The sequence below is a fragment of the Myripristis murdjan genome, chromosome 1 (genome assembly GCF_902150065.1).
Source record: "Myripristis murdjan chromosome 1, fMyrMur1.1, whole genome shotgun sequence".
NCBI classification, from domain to species: Eukaryota; Metazoa; Chordata; class Actinopteri; order Holocentriformes; family Holocentridae; genus Myripristis; species Myripristis murdjan.
Genome location: NC_043980.1, coordinates 33,776,546 through 33,798,750, shown reverse-complemented (window position 1 = coordinate 33,798,750; position 22,205 = coordinate 33,776,546). Strand labels below are relative to the sequence as shown.

The window sequence follows — 22,205 nt, the reverse complement described above, 5'->3', positions numbered from 1 at the left end:
CATTAAACTATCTTGCGCACAACAAATGGTCACTACTCAACATAGGCTTTGCTCAACAATAAATAGTCAATATCAGTTTATCGGCCGCTTGGTGGAGACAAATGCTGGCATTTGATGTGTTTGCCAAGATTTGTTATTCGCTTTTACGGAGGCTTTTAATAGGACCTCAGACCACCACCATCACTGGTGAAATTGCTTTAAGACAAAAGAGAAGAAAGAAGATAACTCCCAGTGTTTCATTACACATGAACTACAGACTTTGTGGTTAATGAGGCAGTTTGCGCACCACAGTGGCATTTCGTGGCGGTAAGAGCAAAACAAACTTTTGAAGCAGACCGAGGGGCAGCCGAGGCGAAGCGGGGACTTTATTCCAATGAGCTTTTGTGGTTTATTCTACGGCGTGACGTCAGGAGTGTCATTGGCCAGAACAAGCAAGTAAACTGACAACTGGCTTTGACCTGGATCAGCCTCGATCACCGGAGGAGCCCCCGCTCACCACCACTTAGCTATTTATTGATTGTCCCACTTACATAATAGCAGCGACGCGCTTGCATTGTGTGTGTGTGTGTTTGTGTGTGTGTGCTCGTGTGTGTGCTCGTTTCGGGCGGCCGTCATCATGGAGAGGAGCTGCTAGCGTTAACGTTAGAGGAGCTAGCGTTAGCTTCGGGACTCCGGCTTGACAAGCAACAACAGGGTCCGAGCCGTCCGGAGAGCGTACTGGATATCACACCCCGACAGCACACCCGCGTTAGCCGGCCAGCTAACATCTACTTGTTGCCCGAGAACTAAGTTGTTTATCCAGCACTGAGCAAAAAGAAGAATTTCAAGGTAAGGTCAGGTGAGCCGACCTAACGTTAGCCGACATTAGCATGCATAATTTGTGTCTTCTTCTGACAGCTTGACAGAGCGCTAACTTAGCTAGCTTAGTTAGCTAACAGTAGCTAAGTTAGGATAATGTCATTTACGGTGTAATTCGCTAATAACGTGAGTTGTCAGCAAGCGAGCAGAGTGTGTCTAGCCAGGTTGTTGCTTCTGCTTAGAAATTGTGGTTACGGTGCTTGTTTTGGGTGTTTGTGCACAAAGATTCATAGCTCGCCAGGGTAAGTACATTATTTATCAGAAGGGAGAGCTGGCTTATGATTCATTGATCAGGCTCGCTGCACGGAGGGGCAAAGGTATCATTGCAACAGTGAAGTCCCCCTCTGGTCTTTGCTGTACATGCCTGACATAATCTTTCCGTACACACCTCTCATGGCTCTCCATTTGTAACCAATATAAACAGGCGGCCAGCCAGCTGAGGCACTGCAGGCATGGCTGGTTGTTGTCTGTACCAAGTCGGACCTTTGATCTAACCTCGGTGTCTTGTAGTGGAAGCCCGCCCTAAGCAAGCGACACTGGCTTCAGCACACTGACTATGACTTACTTTGAAGTGAATACAAAGTGCTGCAAAAGTACAACATGATGAAGTACCAGCTGGTGAGAGATAGGACAGGGATGGTGGTGCCATGCCAGCTTACTGTGGTCAGACTCTCTTTACAGCTTTGTACGTTTGCTTCATTGCTGTGTTGAAGATCTGGTCTACATTCAAAAGATGACTGGTGTTGACTGATGATTATTGTTCACCCTCTAATTCATCCCCAGCCACTACCACTCTTGTGTGGTGGACCATGCTGTGTAAAATCACTGCTCTTCGGTACCCTTAACCTTCTGTCCTCCCCTTTCTATATGGATATGTTAGTGCTTTGTACTGGTGAATGATTCACATGCCTGTGTATCTGCTCTTTTTTGAGCAACAGTGAACACACCAGCTAAATGCCGCAGCTTTAAAGGTTTGCTGAGGTTTTTCTTGAATGTTTTGTGTTGGAGCTAAATGGGCTTAAGACAGGCCTGTAGGGCACAGAACACTATGGTTGGGTTACCATGGAGATTGGATGGATGGGGGACAGGTGAGGTTTGGGATGGTTGTAATGTGTGTGTAGTGGAAGGGAATGCACTCTCCTGGAGGATGATTGCCATTAGTGATATCACATATTACCATCCAAGATTATTGTTAGAAGTTGTGATCTTGTGTGTGCAATGCTCTTTGAATGTTGACACTCTGATGAAGATGTCAAGATGGCACAGTGGAGTTGGAGGGGGCTAGGGGTGCTGTAGGTAATACTGTGTATTTGCTTGTCATATCATCAGTGTGTGTGTATTAGAAGGGCAGGGCACAAGGCAGGGCGTTGTATCGTTAGCAGCAGCCTTGGTTACTTAGAACAAAAGCTCTGTTGTTGAAAGATCATGTGATGGTGTGTGTGTGTGTGTGTGTGTGTGTGTGTGTGTGTTTCCACCCTTGTCATGTGATCTGGGGGCAGGGCTGGGGCTGAGAAGTGCTGAGTCGCTCTGAGAGGTTCCTTCCACTGCATGGAACACGCAGACAGCATTCAGGTAGAGAGAAGAGAAGAGAGAGATGGATGGATGGATGGATGGAAAGCATGGTGAAGCAGACAAGTGGGATGTCAGACAGAGAGTGTGGGAGATGGAGAGAGAGAGAGAGATGGGGAAAAAACATTTCTTGACACTTTCTGTCGCTGCACCACAGCCAGAATGCATTGCTCTCATTCTTTCATTTTCCTCCTCCACTTTTTGTGTATTTTTTCTTGGAACGGTGGCTAAGTGCAAATGGAGGTCTGCTTTGTGAACATCGTGGACTCTTGTGGAGCAAAGCGCCGAGTTGTGGAATTCTCTTCCTTCCTTGTTTGCATGTGTTCGTTGGGATTTCACGGTGGGAAAGTTGGCCTGTCAGAGTGAAACTGAAGTGTACCGAGTGATCATGAGACTCTTGACTGACTCACCAGTCGGAATATCATTTGTAATGGAGCTGAACCCCTCCGTCCACAATCAGCCTGGTAATGTGCAGCTAAAAGTACATGTTTGTTTGGCAGTTTTCCACATCCTGCATTGACATTTCATTTAGATTTTTGCTACCTTTTAGCTTTGACTGTTTTTTTCACTGATTGACTAATTTGCTTTGAATATGCAAAAGGAAAAGACGTGTGAAAGTATCTGCTTGCAGTATTTAAAAGTTGTTCAAAGAATAATGTGGACTTTTGACCTATTTTATGTTCAATAGGTGTGTCTGATTGGTGACATGGCAGCCACGTGCTTATAGTGGTCTAGCAGGTCCTGTAAGGCCTGTTTGAATGTGACTTGCAAGTCCTGTTTGAGAACCTTGACTATTAACAGATCCTGTGTGCGTGTGTGTTTTTTAGGGCATGTGTAATAGACCCATTTCTGCACTCCCTCTGGAATATTCATATGAACTGTTGGAGGGTGGGGCAGCAGTTTGTGCCCGTGTGGAATAATGCCTTTGCATTCTCCCATGATCTCAGTAGGGATGAAAAGAGAAAGAAAAGTGAATGCCAAGACGGAGAAAACCTAACAGAAAAGAGAGGAATAACTTAGCCTTGCATTAAGATGATCAGACAGAGAGAGAGAAACTCATCAATATCAAGATTAATCTTCATTTGTAGCCCAAGCTGATGCTATCAGTTTGGTGCCAGTTCACACTGCAGTGAAGGAAGACGTGTAGGCTGTACGGCTCTCAAGGACTTAGATTGCACTTTGATACACTCTCTTTTACTTATTTCCTATTTCTGTCTTTTTTTTGTCTCTTTCTCTCTCTGGTTGACTGGCTGTTTCTCTTTCACAGTCGCTCACTGCCCTGATCCTCTTCATAAAGGAAGCTGTAGGTAAATGACAAAAGAAAAACTATGTCCCAATCTTCAACCTTTGTCATGCACCTAGCTATTAGCCTACATCAAATAGCAACAATACTATGTGAAGACCCATCAGTTTAAATCTGGACAGGCTAGAAAAGATAAAAAATAAAATAGAAAGGTCCAATTTAGCTCTGGCATTTAGCAAGGAATTACAGCAGATTCAGCCTTTATCATGAGGATACTAGTAGACTGGTTCTAAGCAAAAGGATGACACACACTCACACACACCTTTCTTTGTTTAGCCTATTTTTGTGGCAGAAAGAAGGCAAAGAGAATGACAGTTGAGTTGTGAAATGTTGCAACAAAGCTCATGTTGGAAGGAGGAACAGAAATATTGACTGGATAGAGTCAGTTTGTTCCCTTGTAGTCTCGCCAAGGTTCGGTAGTTTGACTGTAGAAAATGGCTCAGAATGAGCAACCGAGGCAAAGCTTTTTCTATCCAGATGTCCAGGACATCACTGCTCTTACACTCAGTTTGGGAAATACTAACAGTAAACATCAGCCAAATCAGCTTTGTTTGTGAAAACTAGAAGATCTGAAAACTAGAGGAGTACACTCAGTAGAGTGTAGATCTCTCTTTCAGACTATAGGCTACCCTGTGTAGAGCAAAACTCGAGAGCAACTCAGCAGCCAATTGTATTTTCAAATACTTTTCACGTACAAAATAAATTACTGTATTAATAAAATATAATACAGTACAGTATAGAAAATATACTGTCAAACTCCCAGAGCCTCTCACGTTTAACTGTTTCTTGTTCCTTTTGTATCTGTTTCAGTTTGTTACACAGATACTGTACACCTATGGCCCATGGGCCATTACTAGCTCTTTGCCAGAAGTCTTATGGCTTCCTACAGAAACCACATTTCAAAAAGAACACACATTAAATAGCAGAATTTGAATTACTACTAAGATGTCTCTTTCTCTTTTGCCCTCACCTTCTGACACAGACACACACACACATAAACCACGCTCAGTTTTCCTGTCAAATTACCAGGGACTAATTTTTAAGGAACTAAAAGGTTCCTTCAGCCCATTGTTGTCCATGTTTCCACCGCAGTCTGAAGATATGTGAAGCTTAGAATAATTAGTCTGCTGACATATAAAACTGTGACTGCTGTTTTACACGTCATTTTTTTGAACGGTCGTTAAGCATCATGTTATTTAAGCTATTTTAACCCCCCAGCCTCTAACATTTTATATAGTGTTTTTCTCCCATGTTCTGTTTCTCCCATGTTCTGTTCACATCCCAGCAATGTATTTTATAAACTTACACGGAAGGTTCTTCATGCTACAGTCATAATTGTACACAAGAAATTAAGCTGATTGGCCCTGTAGTATGCAAGATTAGCTGCGGACAGACACACACACACTCATGCCAGTCCAAATGCATGATTCCCTCCAGGCTGTTGGATGTAATGATTATGACACTTGTGTTTTTAGTATCAGAAGTACAGATGCACTTTGATCCCTCTCTCTATGACTCAGTGCTGTTATTGTAATGTAGCCAGTGTACTTGTTTAAATACCTGAAAACAAATAAAGTTGCAATCATGCATACAGGACCTTAAATGAATATTGGAGTACACAATCATTCTCTTGTGTTTGTTATTACAGCAGGACATTTCATACACTTCCTCCAATTTGAGTTAGTATTTTGTTGGGCTGTTTTGTTTTCTACTATAACGCCAATGGTACACTGGTAACTCAATGTTTTTACCCTAACACAGCCTTTTAAATGCATAAAGTTAATGTTTACAGAGTTTTTAAACAAAGGAGGGTTTGCTGAAAGGGCTTTCTGTTTTTGCTTTTGTAAACAATCAAGTATAAAGAGTCATGGAAATTCACTGGTACTGGTATCACCCACCAGAATCCTAGCCTCATGATATCCCCAGTGGCTGGTAAGTTATTCTGCTTGATTGGTTTGCAGGTAAATAACCATTCGTCTTCCTATTAGGAGTAACATCACCCGTTTCTTTGACTGATGGATAGTAATGCGATAGTTTTTATTATTAGTAGTATTATCATTATTAGTATTATTATTGGCAGCTCACGTTACCGCTCCATAGTGAGATCTGAGTACAGGTTCAGCCTCTGGAAAGCATCTACTTACTATGAGCATCTGGTGTTCAGTGTCTTGCTGCAGGACTGACATGAGGGTTTGAACATGTATGCTCTGCTTGAAGGGTGGTTGTCCCTCTGCCACTCCCTTGCCCAAATGAAAAACTTGAATTTTGGCCACTGCTTCTAATAGTTTAGGAAGTTGCTCACAGCTCATGCTAACGGTTACTTTGTTGAGCTGGTTAAACCAGACTGCTCTTTTTGAGATTATTAGATAAAGTGAGTATTTGCCTAACTGGTCTGCGCTCCCACAACGTGTGAGAGAGACGAGCGCAGTCCATGGGGAAGCAACCTCAGAGAACAGTGCTAAGACTGTTCAGAGCAGCTTGGGGTCTCCGAGCCTTGATGGAACACAGTTGCGCTCCAGAATCGCTTGCAGACAGTTTGACGGCAAGCGAAAACTGCAGAACTGTGCAACATTTGAAAATCGCCTGGAGTTTTGCATTTTGTGTTGCTCGGCTCTCAACTGTAGGTGTTATGCTTCACTGCTCAACAAGTGAGTCTGTTGTGCAGCACATGCGGGCAGGCGGAGAGATGCATGTCTGTGAGATATGTGGACGTGGGTAGATTCATTACAATGGCACTGCACAATACCTGTGCATTCACATCGAAATTCTGAACTGCCCTCTTCCCATGAATGCAGAATGCATCACTATAAAGATGAGTTTCTGCTGTATGCTATTGAATAATTGAAGACAGGAGTTCCTCTGTAGCTGATATCATGTTGGTGCCAGTGGCAGGAGGGAACACCGGTACAGCATGGCTCATCAATTATACAGCAGTTAGAGCAGCTGAACAACTTCTCATACATGGTGTTTGAGAAGATGATGTGCTTAAGTAGTGGCAATAGCTTTGTATAAAATGGCTTGTGTAATGCTTGAATTACATATGAGCATTTTGTGTGTGTGTGTCATTGACAGATGATGTGTTCTTGGACTGTAAAATTTTGGACAAGGCCAGACCATAGGAAATGAGAGTCATTGAGAGTCATTGAGAAATGTTTTTTTTTTTTTGTTAATTCCCAGAAAGCTTTCTTTTTGGAGATGGAAGCATGCTGAGGGACATGAGTGCAGTATAACTAAAATGTTGTCATAATGCAGTGCTCGCAAGTGGATTCCTTTCCTGTGTAACCGTGCATACACCAGTGTAGTGTTTTTTCCTATTGCCATTAATGCCTAGGAGGAGTCTAAACCTGCCAGAGAATTTGTTGAAGTCAGTTTGCTTTAGCCTGTTCTCAAAAAATACATTAAAAACAGCTTGCAGAGACACTGCATTGTTGAATGTTATCCATCTTTTTTTCCATAAATGAAACAATTGTAATTTTTCCTAACATAACTTTATAACATGACATTCCTTGCAGATTCTTGCCCGAGATAGTTCCAACCAACTCTCAGTGCACCCACGCCATAGACTTGTGCATTCAAAGCCACAGGAGCAAATGAAGCTTTTTTCCCTTACTGTTTCAAGGCCCTCCTATATGACTCAGGCGGTACCGTCCCAAGATTTCACCAGGTGGCTTAATTTGGATTTGTCGTGTGTGCTGCCACCACTAGTAACAGCAATCAATTTTAAGGCATTTGTATTCTTATTCATGTCTGATTTTTAGCTGCGTTTCCTATGTTTTAATGCACACTACCTCTTATTTTTCTCGTTTATCCCCTTTTATTCCTGCTGTTGATGTCCTCAATTATTTATTTATTTGTTATTTGTTGTTTTTATCTATCAGTGTGTATGTATGTGTATATATATTTTATTTTTACTCTTTTTATGTGAAGTACTTTGAGCTGCATTCTGTATGAAAAGTGCTATATAAATAAAGTTTATTATTATTATTATTATTATTATTATTATTAAGGGTGGAGAAAACTGCCTCTAATGGAGCGTAGGCAGGATCTCTTCCACATGAACCCCAATCAGCTGAGCAAAGAAGCTGTGGTAAACAGTAATGTTTATGATGCTACACTATTACAGTCATTGTTTATGCCAAACATTAAATGCATTTTGTAAGCATGGATTAGGGTACTAAACATTGATTAAGTTTTGCAGTATCATTCACCCAGTAGTGTGATTGACACTGAGTATTTTTCTTTATCGTCCTCATCGCTTGGCATGCTACAGCACATGTGATAGTTGTCTCTTTTTCCGTCACATCATCACAACATCGTTGACACAACCGTTGTGTGCCGGATTCAAATGGAGTGGAAAGCACTTTCGCACAGCACGCACTGACGCTGTTGTCAGTTAGGTTTTGGAGTGCACCTGTTTTCAGTGAAGATGTGAAGATTCAGTGGAGGGCAACCAGCCCTTTAACTTCATTTTGCCTCTTCACTAGCAAAAGAGGAAGTTATCAGCACACAGTAATGTTGAAGTCACGGTTGATTCATTTATAAAAATGGATTATGTTTAGTGATACAGCACCATGGTTCCATGAACTGTTTTCAGTTTCTTCTGAAACTAAGTGGAGTCAGACTAGCCGGGCTGTCAGTTTGAACTGCATCATGCTGTGTGTGTGTGTGTGTGTGTGTGTGTGTGTGTGTGTGTGTGTATATGTGTGTGTTGCCGTCTGGCCCTCCATTCTCCTGCCTTCGGGCCTGTCTTGCGTCTTATTGTTCCCCCACAGAGTGGCCGGGAGCAGGAAATGAGGTCCCTATGGTTCATAGCAACTGTTGCCATGGCTCCAGTCCTCCCTCCTTTGGTCGTCCACTGGACACTGTATGCGTGTGTGTGTGTAAATGAGTGAATGACTTGGCTTCCCGTCAGTTCATAGCTTCCTGTATTAGCAGACAGGCACTTCCTGCAGGCCACAGCCAGAGGGTAGAAGATGGAGGGGTTATAGGCCTTTACCAAGGCCTTGGATGTAGTTTGGGACAGATGGAAGAGAAAAGAAGAAGAGTGCAGGCGCAAAGCTGCAACTGGTTTAGATAAGACATTGTTTTATTTTCTAAAAAACTGTAGAGTTTGTTGGGAGTGAAAAAACAAGATCGCTCTGCTGCTTTGCCAAAAACAGCATCTGGATAAAGTCAACTAGAGCATCTGGATTTGAAATTGTCTGTCTTTTTGAGAGGATTCGCGTGTAGGTCAGTTAAATAACAGCACTCCTGGAGCTGTTAAGGATTCATTGCCTTGATCAAGGACACGTCATGCTGTCTGTTTGAAGGATAGACTCTAACCACTAGCCCAGCCTGCTGTCCCAGCATGGCTCAGCATGTTATTGCCATCTTTATCTACCAAACTGTCACACACTTTTTACAGAACCTAGTCTTGTAGTGTTACTGCCCTGCAGCCTTTGTCACTTCAAAGAAATGCTCAGTTAACGCATTCTCTCTCCAGGGGTTGCTGTTGACTGCACTGGTGGACGCCACCAGGTGGAGGCGCTGTGGCAAGTCCAGTGGAGCATGAGTCATGACCTCGGTGGTACTGGTCGACACTGGTGGGACGGTGGTGGAGTATGTCACAGCCGTGGAGGACCCGCAGCAGGTGGGACAGCACAGCACACACATGCATGCAAACAGCATCACATTTAAGATGTAATTCAGTTCTCTTTATTTCTTCCTCCGGATCTCAATTTCATCCAACTCCTTTGCATGATTCTCTGCAGCAGGATGGAGAGTGCGAGGTGGAGCTGGAGCTGGAAGGAGAGGTTGAGGGGGAATGTGAAGCCGAGGAAGCCTATGAGGAGGTGCAGGATGGAGAGGAGGTGGAGGAGTACCCAGCAGTCATTGTGGAGGAGGTGCCGGGAGCCAGTCTAGCCGAGGAGCAGGGTTTCTCAGCCCAGGTGCTGGTGTACGACGACGAGGCCTACCTGATGCAGGAAGTGGGTGACGAGCAGGAGGTGGAGACACAAGGGGAGGCAGGTGAGGCACACTGCTCCTGTGTTTCTTAGAGATCATTGCTGGCGGTGTCTAAACTTTAGAAATGCAGTTCTTAAAGTTGAGGAGGTGGTTTTGTGACTGGAAAGTGTGTCTGCCTGGAGTGGTATTCCTCTACTTTTTGACACCATGTGGAAATGTGTGAAGAAAATTACTGACAATCACTGCACTGTAAAGTAGTTCAGTATACACCTGATTACTAGCATAGTGTCTCATGCCCTTTGCAAGACATAACACACACTACTGCTTACTCCTGAGAATGCCCGAGGTGAACTCGGTCTGGTCTACCTGTTTCCATGAGTCCCTAATACATTTTGTCACGGCATAAACGTCGGCGGGTTTCTGATTTCTCCCGAAGTACGAGTTGGCACTACTACCTTGTGCTTTGTAACTTTTCTGTATGTATGGTAGCTCCATCTGAAAGTCTAGTGTGCACATATCCAAATGTGAGCATTACGCATTGCAAGAACTTATTCACCTCAAAGTTATTCAGTTGACAGATATGGAGAACACAAACACATTTAGATACTTTATGTACATACAGCATGTAAGGCCCTCCATAAACCAGCTAAGAGCATAATAATGTGTATTTTAAACAGAGTTAAATTCACATGTTTTATGTTCTCATATCCTCTTTATACATTAATATATATCACATTTATCTTGGTATATATATTTGTCATTTTTCACTTATCTCATACTGCATATATTTAACATCGCGATTATACTACATTGCATTCCATTTTCGGTATTTATATTTGTTTCTTGTGTATTCTGTTACTGTTGTTTGTGTATTACACCATAAACTCATGTCTGCATTCCTTCGCTGGGATCATTGCAGTTTTATATTATGCTGAAATGAGAAGAATCAGCCATGTGTATACTCAGCATGTGTATTGCGCAAATATTTTTGTCCTGCATACTTAAAAAAACAAGAAATTGATTCAGTACCTGTAAGCTAGGACTGTGTGATGTAGACAAAATCAAATACCACAATACACTCCTGATCAAAATCTTAAGACCAGTTGAGAAATTGCAAGAATTTACATTTTGCACTGTTGGATCTTAATTTGAGGTGATTAAAAAGAAAGCTTTTTTGCATTTGCCATTAGGAGGTCATGACACTGTGGATACCTGACAGAAAATGACACTTAATCCACATTTTTGCCAAGATTTGGGCTTTTAAAGGCAGTGGTCTTAAATGTTTGATCAGCTGATGAACAGCCTATTTCAGTTTAATGGTTGTTTGCAATAAATTGCTTACTCAAATTTTTTTTTGTCTCACTCCCATTTCTTCTTTTTGCATTTTGAAGCTCTACTTAGACCCTTCTTAAGATCCAACAGTGCAAAATGTAAATTCTTGCAATTTCTCAACTGGTCTTAAAATTTTGATCAAGAGTGTATATTTGACCAAATACCTTGATATCGATACTGTGACAATATTATAAGGATGATAGACTTTTTTTTCACTGCAGCCATTTTGACATGAAATAGGAGTATGAACACAGGTGTTAACAATGACATGGATTAAGCTTCTGTTCCTTTTAGGTCTAATAGAGCCAAGACAGAGTAACACCTGTATTTACCTTCTATTTCATGTCAAAACTGCTGCTGTACAAAATGTCTGTTGGTGCTGTAACAAAATATTAACACAATGATATTTTTGATAAACAGTCATTGGTAAGTGGATATGTTAACCAAGCAGATAGAGGCAAATAACAGGAAAATAACAGAACAGCTGAAACAGTCTAATAAGCTAAGACAACTGCATACCTTTACTGTAATGCACCTTTAAAACCAGGAAAAGACATCACTTACACATATCATGATATTACAATATCCAGAATCCCAGACGAGATCTAGTTTCATATAATACTGATATATAGCCCAGCCCTGCTGTGAGCTGTTTATTGTCCCTATTGTGTATCGCCAGCTGAGGCTATGACACTGCTCTTTTGGAGCATTAACCTGCTCCACACACAGCTGAACTCTGTTTGTCACTGAGCAGCCCCACTGGAAAAAAAAAAAAAAAAAAAAATTAGGGGAGGGCCTTTCATACTGATTCCCTCCCACTCAGACCTTCTTAGCCAGGCCATGGAGTGGCTGTGGTGACCTTTCCTAACCTCTGAGTCATACAGGTCTTAAGGCCGAAGGAACAGCAATGTAAATAGGAGATTTAACTAGTAACTATGCCTCAGAGTTACCTTTCATTTTCTTTTTTACCATGTAATCTGCATGTATTTTGTCCTTGTCACTATTCCTCATTTTCTGTCACAGGTAATATGGCCTCTTTACTCAGCAAAAGCAAACGGTTCTTGCAGTGCATTTATAGCCAATAGGATGTAGTTTACATTTAGAGTTCCCCTAAATCTGCATAACTCGTTGATAAAAGAATTTCTTATACCAAATCTGCCATTTTGCTGCCTGGTAGTTGATGAATGCACATTTTCAGGTTGCATGTTTCACTTCCATTTTTTGTGGGTTGGCTGTGAATGTACATATTTGTCATGATTCTGCTGCCAAAACCAGTGACTGGCACAGTGTGGGACAGACTGGCAGGTCCTCTGTCCACACTGCCACCAGGCAGACACTGCCACCTTGTGGATGTGTGTGTGTGTGTGTGTGTGTGTGTGTGTGTGTGTGTGCGCGCGCGCGCAAAGTCTAAATCTCAGGATCAGAGTATTGTGTTGTCCAATACAGCGGTATGCTCAGATGACTGTAATGCACTGAAACACAGGCACAGCATAATATTAAAATGATAAAATTTGTATTCATACACATACACATACACATTCTAATTCACAGTTTACCAAAATCAAATTGCAAGTATCAACAAGAAAATGTAAACAGTTGCTAAGAGTTATGAGGTAATAGTTTTCATCAAGGCATATGTTTTCTCATTCAGTTTGACAGCCAGTTTGGATGTCTAAAGATTAGAAAAATTAGGCCTATTAAAATTATAAAGTTTATATTCAAGAAATGTAGTGAAGTCAGTGATGATGTGATGGTAGTACCAACATGTGTTGAAACATATGACACAGGGATGAAGCCCCCTTTGAGTTGGTTTACCTGTTTTTAGTAAGTACAAATATCATAAGTTACAGGTCAGCACAATCATTCAGGCTTTACCCTCCATAATCTGTGCTCCCTTCTATGGGTAATAAATGCAAAAATCTGTTCATCTTATAATGACCAATAACTTGACAGAGCAATGCCAAACTTTATTACTTAGTTCCTATATACATTAATTCTATTTAAGAGTAACAAAATACTTGCATTAATGTTGCTACCTCTACTTAACAAAACTACACTCAACCTCCATTGATATTGTTTGGTTATTTACAACTTTACAGCAAATATATTTTAAATTTAACATTACAAAAATAGCTGCAGTGTTAATAATTATTACCATTCTTAGCAACATCTATCTGATATCTATAGATATAGATATCTATACATATAGATACACTGATGGATGTAAAGATCACTCAGTTGCCTTTTTGTAAATCTTTATTTCAAGTTGTGAACAAAAAAGATAACATTGCTCAAAAATAGATGAGACAATTAAGATAATAAAACATAAAGTAGTACAAAAGAAATACAGCAAGGAAGAAATCATTGATGTGTGGTTTCATCTCTATCATAAATATAAAAAATCATTTTTGTAAACTGACATTTCTGAATATGGAATTTGGCTAGAAGAAAAAATTAAATTAATCACCAGGGTGCCTTTGGGGTTTTTTTTTTTTTTTTTTTTTTTTTTTTTTTTTTGACGTCCTTCCTACGCAACAGAGCTGAGAGGGAGGGCGAAGGATTTCCTGTGTTGGCGGCGGAGGGATACCTTTTGTGCCGCTGCTATGTGGCTGGTTGAATTTGAGATTTCCTTTAGCGGGCGGAGTGATCTGAGCTAGTAGCTTCCCATACAATTCAGTGAGAAGTCAATGTGAATCTGCAGCAAGGGGAGAACATGGCGACTTCACTGCATGAGGGGCCCGCAAACCAGCTCGATCTGCTCATCAGAGCAGGTAACGTACCGGTATTTACCAGCAGCCTCGCTTCGGGACTTAGCCTAATCGCACCCACTGTGTTTGTAGCAGCGACCGCTGTGCCCCGGTCCGCTAAGTAGTTTCGTGAAGTAATGGAGGGCAATCAGGAAGTGATCACCTTGGTAGCAACCTGCATGGCGTTGCTATACGGTTTCTTCAAACCCGGTTTAAGTGTCTAAAAGCTCTTGTTTGGTTTGCCAGCCTGCACGTGTGGATATCAATCTGCACGAAGTGTCATTTGCATATTGGAAAAGGTTTTTTCTCTCGCGCTAGCCTGTTTTCAGGATAACGGTTTGCAGTTCGGCTCTGCAAAACCAGGAAGTGTAAAGATGTTGTCTTTCCTACGTCTTTGCCACGCTGTCTGAGTAGGAAGGACATGTGGGTTTATTTTTTACTAGCATTCACATGTGTTAATCGGTTAAATATCTTGTAATTTAGTAATATTACTGATGTTTGTTTTATTATTCCGTCATGGATGGCATTGGTTTCTTCCGTTTGCTGACATTTGTTGTGCAATGATATTCTTCACACAATGTCTCAGAATAACAGTCTCGTAAATGTATAAATATTGCTCTTTATAGTGTGTATTTTCGCAAGTTGGACACGCGTCGGGTGCTTTGTGTGTTGTTTTGGTGCCGAGGTTAGAGGTGCTATTTTGTGGCTAACGTGAACGTGTCCTGCACCCCTCACATCCAAGCGTGGGACGGCCTGGCTCACTCGTTCTCTCCCCCGTGAAACGAGCACTCTCGAGCGGTGCCCCAGCATTCGATCGTACACACCAACAAAGGCACGTTTTCTGTTATTTCTTACGGACACAATACATTTCTGTTGTTGAACAGTCAGTTGTGAAAACACTACATCGTTTGCTTCCTTGCTTAATTATAATTTTCGAAGTATTTTGTCCAGTTCGATGGCGGAAGCATTGTTATTCCACAGGGCGGGGTGTGTCTTTGATGGACGGTTTCCTCGGTCCAATGGTGAGCATGAAGCGTCAGCGAGCCTGCCAGGAGCCAGTCAGATTCCAGCGGGGGTGGGCCGTCTAGCAGTAAGGGAGCCAATAGCAGACGAGGCGGGCGTTGAGTGACAGAGGGATTTGTGTGCGTCTTCGAAGAGAACTGGAGGGAAAGGATCAAGAGTGTAAACACGGAAGTCATAAGAGACAGAACTACTTTTTGTCGGACTAACTGCTATTCTTGGCGCCGGTTGCACTATGAGATTTCAAGTATTCATGTGTTGCCATGGATGATGTATATTCCGTCGAGTTTTAACATAAATAAATAAAATTTAGATATGTGTCAAAATATTTCACATGAATGTTTTCGTCATGCATTTGTATTAACAGGGTATACTGTTGCTACTGCGATTTTCAGTGTTGAATAATTTGCAAGTATAAATTTAAAGCCAAATCCAATGTTTACATTTTTGTATAAAGAGCTGAAATGGCGATTGCATCAGTATGTGGTTATATAGGTCAAGACAAGCTGCAGGTCTCTGAGCTCTTGTAGTTTTGGTGGGCTTATTACAGCGCTCGTGCCTGGTTTCATGGGCTGCCCAGCAGCCTATAGGGTCTCTGCTGTGGTGGCTACTAGCATGTCATGTTTGTTTGTGAGCAGGTCTGAATGAGTGGGATAATCTAAAGATAGACCATTTCTCTCCCCTATGCCATGCCTGTTGCCTCAGTGAGATAGCCATACATGGACAGGGCAGGGTGTAACGGGATCTCATGTTTCCCACCAGTGATTGACAGCGACAGCAGGTGCCCCCGGGTTTCTTCTCAGGGTCCCAGATCGGCTGCGTACCATTTTCCTTACAACAGGCTGAATTCCATTTTGATTAAAACAATATTGTTACCTTTCTTGCCTCATCTTCTCATAGGGCAAAAGGTAAACACGGAATGGATAAAGGTTTAACTTCTTGTCTTTTGACTTTTCTGTGCACTAATTGGAGGGCAGCAGTAAGTGTAGTTCAGGTGTGTTGTTTGACAACAGTGCCCATTGTTGGACCACCGTAAAACTTTCCTGTACTCTTACTCTTGCAGCTCAGACCACGACTCTCTCCCAGTAGGTAGAATGGGGGGAAAAAAGGCACCTCGTCTTTTTCAACATCGGTTATAAGATGCTTAATTAATATAAGGAGGCAGTTAAATGAATCCAGCTCTTCATGTAAGGGCTGTTTTTTCATGAAGCAACTCATTGTGTCAAGATCAAAAAGCATGTGTTGATCTGTTTAGTGAAAATGCCAGTGAAATTGGTGATCAAATGTGAACTTGGCTGATCACTAGGGGGCACCAGGTAGTTATATTGTTTGTGTGTGTGTGGAGAGGTGGTCACATCACTGTGTTAATGGCAGTGGAGGTGTGAAAGAGGTAACAAATGTCTCTTTGAAGCATTTTATTCTCTGTTGTTTATTTTATGAAATAGTGACTGTGGCAACACACAGCAGCAAACATGAGGCAGCAGGATAGCCTGTTGGTCATAGGGACAAACCTCCAGGTGGAGGACCTGGTGTCACTTCCTGTGTCAGCAAACATCTGCCCTGCTGACCCTGCACACTCCCTTGTGGTCGCAGATGACAATAGGTTTTCCCCTCTGCAATCAATAAAGCATTGCAAATTTAATACCACACAGCATGCACACTGTAGTTTGAGCAATGGTGTTTTTTTCATGTAGTTGTAGTTAATTCACACTATGTTTGTTTCAGTGGAGGCGTCTGTCCATGGCAGTGCCCACTGCTCTGACAAGACCATTGAGGCTGCAGAGGCTCTGCTACACATGGACTCACCCTCTAGTCTCAGAGGGGACCGCAGTCCAGGTAACACACCACCTTATCATACACAAAAACACAGTTTGAAGACACATCTAAGTTGGAAATGATAGAAATGAGATTTATGGCTCCCAGATTAAATATTTTGAAATTCTTTAATGTGTTTTTCCCAACCATTTTAAGCAGTTGCAGCCACTAATAAACCTAGAAGATTTTTGTTGATATTGTAAATCTTTCTGGAGGGACAACAGGAATGTGTTTGGGAACTTCAGATGGTACTCCAGGGATCTGTTCTTCCTCAGGGAGCTGCATTTATTTTACACCTGCCTTTTATAGTTTAACTTTGATCTCATCAAAATTTCATGGTGCAGTCCTTCATGTCATCCTCTCTCATCTCTGCTCCACTCTGCCAATCAGAAGCTTTTGTCCCGCCATGTGTCTCGACACCAGACTTCCTCCACGCTGCGATGCGTCCTGACATGATGTCAGAGACGGTGGTGGAGGTGTCGACGGAGGACTGCTGTGAGGAGGAAGATGAGGAAATGGTCACCCTGCTCGAGGAGCCAGAACCTGAGCCCGACCACGAGCCTGTCAGGAAGAAGAAAGGTAGATAGAAACAGCCCACCGAAGTAACCTGTGGTCACATGCTTGTAGCTTTCTCATGTTAGGTACTTATTTACAGCTTTGAGAATCTTTGTGCGTGTAGGTGCAATGCTATCGAAAGGAGAAAAGCTATGGAAGTTTAAAATGGAAAACATCTCTTAAAACCTGTGATTAGTGATTAACCCTAGCTCAAAAGCCTCAAACTCAGGCAGACCACAAACTTCAAACCAAAACTACAGCTCAATTATAGTCACCGAGGCAAGCCATGAGCCCCATCTAGTGGTAGCTTTTTATAACTCAAATCAGTTATTCCAAGGCTCAGTGTGTATACTGTATTAGAGCAGGTAATTCAGTCCTATTTGAATGTTTGAAATGATCTCTCCCTTTGTAGCTGGACGGAAGCCAAAGACACATCAGTCAGCTATTTCCAATGGATCAGCTGACCTGGGTATCAAGAAGAAACCAAGAGAAGGAAAAGGTATAAAACATAAAAATGCCAGGGAACGCTTTGCTTTTTCTGTTTCTTTATGGCTTTTTTTCCTACTGCTGTTCAGTCTTTGGCTCTCAAAGATGTATATCAAGTCCATCTGTTGTATCTAAATGCATAAAGTAACATACTACATTTTGTTGTTGTTGCAGCGGGTAGCACCACCTACCTGTGGGAGTTCCTGTTGGACCTCCTCCAGGACAAAAACACATGTCCCAGGTACATCAAGTGGACCCAGAGGGAGAAGGGCATCTTCAAACTGGTGGACTCGAAGGCTGTGTCCAAACTGTGGGGCAAACACAAGAACAAGCCAGACATGAACTATGAGACCATGGGACGGGCGCTCAGGTGAGGAATGTGTTCCTGATTGTGGTAGCTTGCAGACTGTTTTTTTCTGATGGCATTTGTGAGATGAGAAAAAGAGGATGTATGGAAACGATAATGTTTTTAAACCAACATCATAATTTCGGACTGCCACCTGTGCTCCTCACCTCTCTCCCCAGGTATTACTACCAGCGCGGCATCCTGGCCAAAGTAGAGGGCCAGCGGCTTGTCTACCAGTTCAAAGAGATGCCCAAAAACATTGTCATTATTGATGACGACAAGGCAGATGTCTCCACCCACGACGATCTCATCGCCTCAGAGACTGCAGCGTCCTACGAGCGTGTGCCACCGCCGTCTGACATGCTGCTCCAGGTGACTGAGCTGTCGTCTCCCAAGAAGCCCAACATCCTGCGAGGCGGCAACAGAGCCAACACAGTTCAAACTCCCACTGTGAAGGGCAGCAAGACGGTGACAGGAGTGGGGGCAGCGGCAGCAGCTGGGGTTCCAAGGATAGTGACTGTTTCTGCAGCACCAGACGGGAGCCAGACACAGCATTCTCATGCGGCCATCATCCCCAGTGCCTCTGGGCCCAGGTTAGACTTCACAGCTGGCACCATTATGGCAGTCTGTCCATGAATTGCCTTTGTGCAAATAATGGCTAAATATATTATAACCAGTGAGACAAAGGGAGGTACCAAAAAAAGATTATTGTGCTGTAGGTGTCAGTCCGGAAATGTTATAAGTCAGTGTTTGATAATGTAGATATGTTTCTAAATTTAGATTTCTGTGACATTAGAAACTTTTACCTTTTAGCCCTGGAGCTCATTTAGTCGTCATTGGGGTATAGCATTATTTGCTAGTTCACTAGCCAAGTGACTAATTTGGCAAAGGAATTGTTAATGTTAACATGAGACTAACAGCCACTTTTAATGCTATCTGGCACTAGGAACAAATCAGATGTGTTAGCAAAAGCACAGTAATAACCTGATTCTAAGAGTTGCTAGCCTAGAACAAGCTGATATTGTAGTACAGTAAAGCAGAAGTATCATTGGTGAAGTGACTTGGTCTCAGTCAAAACCAGGACAGAAATGAACCGTGTCTCTTCACTATTGTTGTACTGAGTTAGTCTGTGAGTTCGGATATGTATCAGTGGCCCATGACGTCCACTGTGTCCAGCACCTGAAACCTTGTGTTGACCAGTAGCCTGGCTCATCTAAATGCCTGTTACGATCAGGTGTTGGTGATACACAGTTCATCTCTGCAGCTGGAAGTGCTACAGCATCTTCCTTTTGGTAGAAGATGCTGACAACTTGACCCCTAACAAAATGTTTACTGTCATCTTGTCTGCAGGACAGTGCGCGTCGCTATGCAGGTGCCTGTAGTCATGACAACATCGCTGGGCCAGAAGATCTCCACAGTTGCCGTGCAGCAGGCGTCAGGGACATCAGGGGCACCTGGCCACACCACTCTGCTTGCCAATGCCTCTCCCATCGGTGCAGCTGCAGGTGGCACCAGCACGCCGCAGAAGGTGTGTAAATGTGGAAACTAGTGTGCTGCTATGTTCTGGATAAAGCAGAATTCAGTTCTTACCTTGTTACCTGTTTGTGACTGCTGTCTTTTTTTCTTCCAGGTTGTGATCCAGACCATCCCCACCATGGTCCCAGCCACAGCAGAGAATGGAGATAAGATCACTGTCCAGCTGGCCAAGATTATCACAATCCCTGCCCATCAGTTAGCTCAGTGTCAGCTACACACCTCCACAGGTGCCGCAGGCTCCGCAAAGTCCAGTGTTGGGGCCACCCCAGCGGGCATTAGCCTCCTCGGAGGCCCCTTGACTGTCCGGGCCCTGGCCCCTGTCAACGTTGCCCCGGGCACACAGGTGATGAGACTTGCTGTGCCGGCACAGGCACAGACACAGCAACAGACTCTGGTGGTGTCACAGCCAGGAAGTGTCAGTAGCGGAACAGGGGTGGTTACGGTAACGACCGCCAATCAGACGGTGACGACGCAGCCCCGTATCATTAGCGGCATTATTAATGGCTCAGAGCTGGTGATCGGAGGGCTACCAGCAACTAGTGGAGGAGCCAGCGCGAACTTGAAAGCAGCCACCGCCCAGGTCAAAGCTGTCCCGGTGCCGGTGTCTGTGGCAGTCCAGCAGCAAACGGTTCAGGTCCAGAACCAGTCAGAAGCAGTGGACAGCGAGGTGGTAGTCAAATCAGAGGAGGGCAGTGTCAGTCCTGATGTAAAGACGGAGGAACCTGAGTGTTGAAAAACACAGCAGTGTGTGTGTATACACACTTGAGAGCCCATCAGTACTAAGCCCTATCTAAGCCTTTTCTATCAGAAAGGGTAAATTTGTACAGCCGTGTTTTTCCTCCTGTAAAACCAGCAACAGTCTGTGAGACTTTAAAAACTCCTCAAGGCCCCTGTCGTCACTCCTTCCCTGTTTCCGACAAGAACATTGTTGAACTTTGGCCGGTCTCCTTCAGAACCACAGAAGAACCTCTTCCAGTACAAACGTCATGTATGGAACCCCGACCGTACCGAACCCTTACAACATAGGAACACACGCAAAGACATTAGTGGGACTTCTTCAGAAAGATAAAGGGACCAACCTTGATCACTACATTTGTGCCCTCTCAGTGGATTGCTGTTACAAACTCTGAAAGGGGACAACCTTTAAAAAAAAAAAAAAAAAAAAAAAAAACCCTGACAACACTACAAACAAGGCAAATAATTAGAACCAACCAAACATGAGCTGACACATGAAATAAAAAGACAAAATAGGGGATGTTATGAAGCTGTGCTTTTGTATAGAACATTTTGTTTATTTGCCTCTGCAGACGTTGAAACCAGCAATTTGTTTTTGACTATCACTGTGCAGATCTAGTATGGCCGGTGCTATGTGTGTCCTACTCAAGAGCGCGAGATGTGTAGAGAAAGTGGAGCTGGGAGAAGCTTTTACACAGAGAGATATCAGATAGAAAAAGGGACTTGTATGTACATATATAAATATATCTACTATACAGTTTACAGAACTAAAGATAACAGAACAGCCTTAGATTTTAATTTTGACTTTTTTCATGTAATGTCTGAACAGTAAGATTTTTTTTTTTTTTTTTTTTTTTTTCGGTTTGTTTTGATACCTTGTACCAAGCACAGTATTATTGAAACTAGGGCAACTCATGTTTGTATTATAGTTTCCCTGTTTCTACCAGGCTTTTAAATGGTTATATGGATTGAATCATGCAGGTCTTTCAACACAGACCTACAACATGCTCCTGTTTTGCAGAGTGTCTGGAGTTTGCTCTTTGCTCCAGTGTCTCAGAAAAGCTCAAGGCTTATGAATGTCAGATTTATTTGACATGGGAAAGGGCCATTTCTTAATCCTTTGTTTTTCCAATTTCTCCACCACCCTATGTGGGCTGGCTGAATACGAATGAAATGTGAGTCTGAGCCAATGCATGCTGCCATGTCTTTTTTTTTTTTTTGGCCTTCCTTTTTAATTCAAACACAATTATGGATGCATGTAAGCTCATAGACAAAGAGTGGAAATGAAGCAAGGTGGTCGTTACCTTATTTGAATCAAGAGATGGAGACAAGGGTGTAACTTAGCTACACTGAATTTGGATAGCATTGTGGGTCCCAAGTTACATTTATTTTTACTCAAAACAGGGTCACTTTGCTGGTGTAGATTATCTAACTGACATTTTGACCCTACCGCTACATTTCCTTAACATTTTTTTTGGTAATCTAAAAAGAGGGATGTAAGACAGAAAGATGTTTGTGTTCAGACTGAACTGTTTGTATATTCAACATTTGAAGTATATTCTATTTTGTTGTACTCTTGTTTCAAAGTGTATTAAAGTAGATTTTACTGAGATATACATTTGAAATCTTAACGCTGTCATTTTTCCCATGGTTTTGAAATCATGATCATAAGTTAGTGTGTAAAAAGAGGTAGATCACACCATAAAGCTCATATAGGGAATACAAGTGGTGGATAAACAACAGAAAGAGAAGTACCTGATAAGGAGTATGGCCGCCCCTCAGCCTCAGTCCTCAGGTGCTCATAAACTGTCCTGAACTGTGTGTGCTGGGATCATCTGCAGGCTCGCACCACCATGCACTCTAAAAGTTCCCCTAAAGGTTCATACATGTTTGGATCTGGTGATTGAAAAGAACATCTGACTTCATTCTGGTGTTTAGTGTAAAACCATTCTTGAATTTG

The 22,205-nt window shown here is 42.6% G+C and overlaps 1 protein-coding gene across 5 annotated transcripts; it reads left to right on the top strand.

Moving 5' to 3' along the window:
* The first annotated feature begins 168 nt into the window (after window positions 1-168).
* Window positions 169-21,861, top strand: elf2b (E74-like factor 2b (ets domain transcription factor)). 5 transcript variants are annotated; one of them, XM_030076594.1, is made up of 10 exons: window positions 169-828; window positions 9,213-9,359; window positions 9,481-9,736; window positions 16,498-16,608; window positions 16,981-17,166; window positions 17,555-17,641; window positions 17,803-17,998; window positions 18,154-18,567; window positions 19,325-19,502; window positions 19,605-21,861. In XM_030076594.1, the coding sequence occupies exons 2-10, from the start codon at window positions 9,285-9,287 to the stop codon at window positions 20,241-20,243; spliced, it is 2,142 nt and encodes a 713-aa protein (XP_029932454.1). In that variant the 5' UTR covers window positions 169-828; window positions 9,213-9,284; the 3' UTR covers window positions 20,244-21,861. The 5 variants fall into 5 exon arrangements, with proteins under 5 accessions (XP_029932454.1, XP_029932376.1, XP_029932231.1 ...); XM_030076516.1 differs by having other exon boundaries at window positions 170-828; window positions 9,484-9,736; window positions 16,978-17,166; XM_030076371.1 differs by having other exon boundaries at window positions 170-828; window positions 16,978-17,166.
* The last annotated feature ends 344 nt before the right edge of the window (window positions 21,862-22,205 follow it).